The sequence below is a fragment of the Dromiciops gliroides genome, chromosome 1 (assembly GCF_019393635.1).
Source record: "Dromiciops gliroides isolate mDroGli1 chromosome 1, mDroGli1.pri, whole genome shotgun sequence".
In the NCBI taxonomy this organism is placed as follows: domain Eukaryota; kingdom Metazoa; phylum Chordata; class Mammalia; order Microbiotheria; family Microbiotheriidae; genus Dromiciops; species Dromiciops gliroides.
In genome coordinates this window covers 154038580-154044579 of record NC_057861.1, presented here as the reverse complement: position 1 = coordinate 154044579, position 6000 = coordinate 154038580, and the positions used below count along the sequence as shown (strand labels likewise).

Genomic DNA, 6000 nt, shown 5'->3' with positions numbered 1-6000 from the left:
AAGGAACAAATTTTTAAAAATAATTAAAAGGAAATTCCAAAAATTTGTAATTGGTCAGGCAGCTAGGTAGTACAGTGGATAGAGCCCTAAGCCTGGAGTAAAAAAGACTTAAATTCAAATCTAGCCTCAGATACTTACTAGCTATGGGACCTTGGGCAGGTAAGGGCATTTAACCTATGTTTGCCTCAGTTTTTTCATCTGTAAAATGGAGATAATAATAATAGCATCCAACTCCCAGGGTTATTATGAGGATCAAATGAGATAAAAATTGAAAAGGGCTTAGTAAGTGCTATATAAGAGCAATTATTATTATTGCTATTATTATTATTATAAACAATAATAATAATTAGTGGGGTGACACAGTTCAGCCCAAGTAAGTTGGAGTTTCCTCCAGTTTATACCAGACCAGCATCCCAAACCAGTATCATTTGATTCTAGGGGCTGATATTCTCAAAAATAGAAGTGGGAAAAAGAGGCAGACCTATATATTCACTGGGGGGATGGCTCTTCATGTTTATATCAGTTACCAAGAACAGAAAAGCAGCTGTTTATTCCCTTGTACAGGGAAAGTACACAGGGTCATAATCTTTCCTTCCAGAAGTTCCAATAGCCTTTCTCCAAAACAAGGCCACATAGCCAATGCATCCTGGTAAGCCTTTGCTTTCTCTTTAAAGTATCCCCATTTCCTCAGGCGATTATTTTGTTAGATAATGAGGGCCACCAGTGGATTTACCTGGAAGCAGAACTGCTGTCATTGCTTAGAGTGGGGGGAAACCAATTAAAAACCCAGAAGTTCAGACTTATTTTGCAATATTGATGTGACCAGAGGTTGGGCTTCATTTTATAGGGTTGGGATGTTTCTATTTTCAATCCTCAGTCTGTTCAGGTTTTCTCTGCTCCTGTTCTTCAACTGTTTACTTCACAACTTCTTTGCAGATTCTCGCCCAGTGATTAATAGGATTTGACTTGTCTGAATGATTGCAAAGTTGGCAATAGTACCTCAGAGCATTCATCACAAAGGCTCAATTTACTACATAGCAGAAGCTCATGTTCAGTTGGAAGTGTTTGGAAATCTGGTTTTTGAAGCCCATTTTCAGAGACACCGAATATCCCTTGTGCCCCTTTGTTTACTGATGAACTTGAAGTTCGCTCACTGTCCCAAGAGGAGAGGGGACTTGTTTTTGCTCTAACTTTGAATGAAATGTTTTGTAAGACATTAGCTGATATAGCCACATTAATTTCATTCCAATGGATATCCTTACCACTTACAAGGATAACTGTGACATTGTTTTCCAAAACCTTGAGCTGATTTTCTCTTTAAGACTACTTACTCTCTAATTGCCAGTAATAACAAGAAAAATAATAACTTACTAGACATCCTAGCAAAATGGATAGAGTGTTGGGCTTGAAGTTGATAAAACCTAGGTTTAAATCGAGCCTCTGACAGTTATCCATGGTGATAAAGAGCCAAAATGTTGTGTAACCTGGCTTTCCTAGAATGTAAAAATAGTGTTTTATGCCGCTTTTCAATATGCATTAAATTTATTGAAAGTAAGGAGTCTTGTTTCCTTTCTTCCCAATCTAACACAATGTCTAAGATCTTTTTTTAAAGGCATTTGGGGTTAAGTGACTTGCCCAGGGTCACACAGCTAGTAAGTGTCAATTATCTGAGGCCGGATTTGAACTCAGGTACTCCTGAATCCAGGGCCAGTGCTCTACCCACTGTGCCACCTAGCTGCTCCCAATGTCTAACATCTAGTAAGTACTTAATAAATGTGTGTTTGGTTGGATTTTTACCAATGGGTCAAGACACACAGATGATGTAGTCAGTGTCACAATTTATTTTATTTTCTCTATCACAAAATATAAAATGTGAGACACCTGTGGGATTACCAACCAGAGGACATTTAGCCAGCTTCATGGTTATCATATCACATAATCGTAAGTCTAGAAAACCTCAGAGGATATGTAGTCCAGGCCACTCCAATTTTGGAAGAAGATATTGAAGTCCAGCAAGATCAAGTGATTTGTTCAAGGTCATACAATGAGTATGTACCAGAGGCAGAGTTTGAACCCAAGTTCTCTGACTCTCAACCTTGTACCCTTTCCACTGAACCAAACTTCTGCCATGCCAGATGTGGCCACGTATCTTTCTTCTCTGTTTGTTTTGTTGGGGTTTTTTTTTATTTTGCTTTTTGATTATTCTAGGCACTCAGTTCATCCCTAAAGCTAAACCAGTGTTGTGTTATTAATAAGGATTCCTCCTTCCTACTTCTCCACAGGTCTGATAACTATAAAAGATGACCAATCCTTATACTTTCTGCTGCAGAAAACATTCACGATCTAATAATGGAGAATTGGAAGAAGACAAACCAGTTGATGCACAGGAGGTGAAGGTAGAGATGAAACAAAATATCTCATTATTGAACGGCATCTCTTTAATAGTGGGAAACATGATAGGTTCTGGTATATTCCTGTCTCCCAAAGGTGTTCTGCGGCACAGTGCCTCCTATGGACTTTCCCTGATTATCTGGACTCTCGGAGGGATTTTTTCATTATTTGGAGTTTTGTGTTATGCAGAGCTAGGGACCACCATCATTAAGTCTGGAGCAAGCTATGCCTACATCTTGGAAGCCTTTGGCGGTTTTGTAGCCTTTATTAGACTCTGGTCATCTTTACTCATCATTGAGCCAACAACACAGGCTGTTATAGCCATTACATTTGCTAATTATATCATTCAGCCTCTTTTCCCACACTGTGAGCCCCCATATGAGGCTGTCAGATGGATGGCAGCTGCCTGCATTTGTGAGTATAATACATTGTTATCTTTGTTACTTCTATAACTTTGCTTTATTTAAGGTGTTTTCATGGACCATCTTTGAAATTTCCTTAGTCAGAGTTTTCTAATTATTAAGATAAACTCATGAAAAGCAGCAGGGCACAGTGGAAAAGAGAATAACTTACTTTCTTGGTGCCATAGGCAAGTCTCGCAGGCACCCATCTTCATTGTCAGAAGGAGGTCCTTACAAGAACTTCCTACCCTGATGGAATCATAAGTCCAGTCAAAAACAAATCTCACATTTACATAGAACCATGAAGTTTAAAATGTTTTCTTCACAATGCCCCTCTGAGGTATTTAGTAGAAATAATTCCGCTTTTATGACTAAGGAAACTGAAGCTCAGACAGGGGAATTTTTCTTTTTTGCCCATGATTACACAGAAAGTGTCAGAGCTCAGATATGAGCTCCAAGTAAAATACCCTTTCCATAGTGCTTCCCATTCACATTAGGCCAATTCACATCTGAAAATATAAATTTCCACACAAAATAAATTGTAGCCCGAATCTAATTATTCCTTTGGAGAGCCATATTTATTTATTTTAGATGCATCCACTGAGAAGATGGTTGAAAATACTTGGGATGATTTCTACCTCTTGACAGAGAAGCAGTGGCCTAGAGGTTCATAATGAGACATACATGTTCATACATTGGATGAATTTATTTTTGTTTCAAGGGAGGGCTTCTACTTGGGTGGGAGGTGGTTGCAGAGATGTGCTGGTGCTGAGCTGATTGTTAAATATTCAGTCTGAACATTCACATCTCTGAAATTAGCGAGCACTACAAATCAGGGTTGTTCTGTTGATTGTCAAGACTTAAGAAAGTGATGGAGAAAATGTTAATAATGAAGATGTGACATGAAAATGTGTCATGTGAACTTCTTTTGAGAACCAATTTACAAGCACATGTCTGGTTGTAGAGGACTAGATGGGTAGTGATAGTGGTAGTAAAAGAACAAGGGAAGAGGAGGAGAAGGAAAAGAAAAGAAGACAAAGAAAGGACTGATGAAATATTTTTAAAATATATAGAAGAGAGGCAGCAAGGTGGTGCAATGGATAGAGCACCGGCCCTGGAGTCAGAAGGACCTGAGTTTGAATCCGGCCTCAGAACTTGACACTTGCTAGCTGTGTGACCTTAGGCAAGTCACTTAACCCCAATTGCCTCACTAAAAAAAAAATATATATATATATGTATATATTATATATCTACATTTAATATATATAGTATTCTATATAGAGAGAGAGAATAGAGCAAAAAAATTTCAGGAGGGGATACAGAAAAGCAGGGCAGTTTTGTTACTATTATTTTTGATATATTTACTTTATACTTTATACTTTAATATTACCTTGATATATTTATAATAAATAGTAAATATATATAAATATACTTTAAATATTACTTTGATATACTTTTTTGATATTTACTTTTTAAAAACCTATATGTAATAGAAATTCACAACTTAATAAACAATATTCTTTTCCATTCTTTTTATATTGAAAATTCATGTTTGTTAAATTCATGGTAAAATAAAAAGGGAAAAAATTTTTAAAGAAAATATGAAAAAGAACCTAGTACCTCTGATCTAAGCTAGATCTTCCAGTTGACAGGTTCCTAGGTTAGTAGGTAATGAAAATGAGACAAGAATCTAGATCTCCTGACAACCAGCTCTATCCGAGATTGCATTCATGTGTACTGTGAATTCCAGTCTCACTTTGACATCTAAGAATATCTATTAATTGGAAGAGGCAGCTTCTGATGTAGGCTCTTATTTTGATTTAGCAACAGGTCTTGGGAAAGTAATTTAGCTTCTGCTTTACATTTTGTTTTCAAATAGAATTCCAGTGTATTTTTCCTTGGTTTCCCCACAGTTGATTAACTATAGCAATGCCAAAAGCATTAAACTTTATGTAAAAAAAAAACCACACCAGTGGCTCCTGACCCAAGGGAGTTGGAAGAAAATCTCCCCTACCTCTCCCACTAGGGGCCTCTAGGTCTGGACCCACATTCAAGGACCAGATTGAGTTTGGGTATTTCTAGTCCCTAAAGCTAGAGGTCTGGCTCTTTTTGCCCCATTGCAGAGCCCCTAGGAGAGGCACTTGAAGCTTAGGCTTTGCTCATGACTAGGGTTGCCTTCAAAATAGAAGCAGAAGGGGCAGCTAGGTGGCACAGTGGATAAAGCACCGGCCCTGGATTCAGGACTCCCTGAGTTCAAATCCGGCCTCAGACACTTGCTACTTAACTAGCTGTGTGACCCTGGGAAAAAAAACAAAAAAACCAAAAATGGAAGCAGAAGGATACTCTGTATGATATAGACCAAGTATAGGAAAAGGATGAGAAGAAGGATAAGGATAAACCTTTATATAACTCCTACTATGTTCCAAGCACTATGCTAAGCACTTTACAAATGCTGTTTATTTCCTCCACACAAAAGTAAAAGACTCACAAGAATACATTGACAAAATTCAAACAATCATTAGTAATGTATAACTACAATCAATTGTACTCTCCTGTAAGGCTAATATTAACAAAATGTGAAGCATTTTATGGGACTGCTGAATTAGTATTTCACCTTCTACTCATTTCAAACCTTATAGGCTCAATACTACCTCCCTCAAGCACCATGTCTTCTGGCAAACCAGGCCAGGGGCTTGGGGATCCTTCTCCCTTCTCCTGTCTGCGGTCATCTTCACTGAGAAGGGTGAAATGTAGAATCTTGAAACTGCCTGTCAGCTCCTGTTGTGGGAACTAGTAGCTCTTGACCTCTCAAACTCATGAAAATGCATCCAAGGCCAGAAATATCTCATCTCAGGACTTATGTTTGGCCATTTGCCACATGTTCCAGACTGAGGAAGGAAGCGGGGTGGGGCAGAGTGGGGAGTCACTCCATTCAAAGCCTACTGATTGGGAAGCTCTTCCTGGTTCGGTAGCTAATGCCCTCTGATATAACTCTGATGCGGCCTCCTTCCAGTTGTCCTCGTTGGGAGACCAAGGAACCACTTGGGGTTTGCTATGTCATCCCACAGCATCATATCTTTCAGCACTCAGTCAACCCACTGGAAAGGGTGAGAACAAATGTGTCACTGGAAGGAAGCTAACCACAATGGCAGCATGTGTGGTTCTGAAAGAGGCCCAGCTCCAGGTATGCCCCAAGGCACATTCTTCA

The 6000-nt window shown here is 38.7% G+C and overlaps 1 protein-coding gene across 1 annotated transcript in view; it reads left to right on the top strand.

The window, feature by feature from the left end:
* The first annotated feature begins 2300 nt into the window (after window positions 1-2300).
* The window catches only part of LOC122746695 (Y+L amino acid transporter 2-like), a 40242-nt gene continuing 36542 nt past the window's right edge, over window positions 2301-6000 (top strand). The window contains exon 1 of the mRNA XM_043992561.1: window positions 2301-2809. Within this exon, the coding sequence (XP_043848496.1) occupies window positions 2301-2809 (509 nt within the window). The remainder of the gene's footprint in view (window positions 2810-6000) is intronic.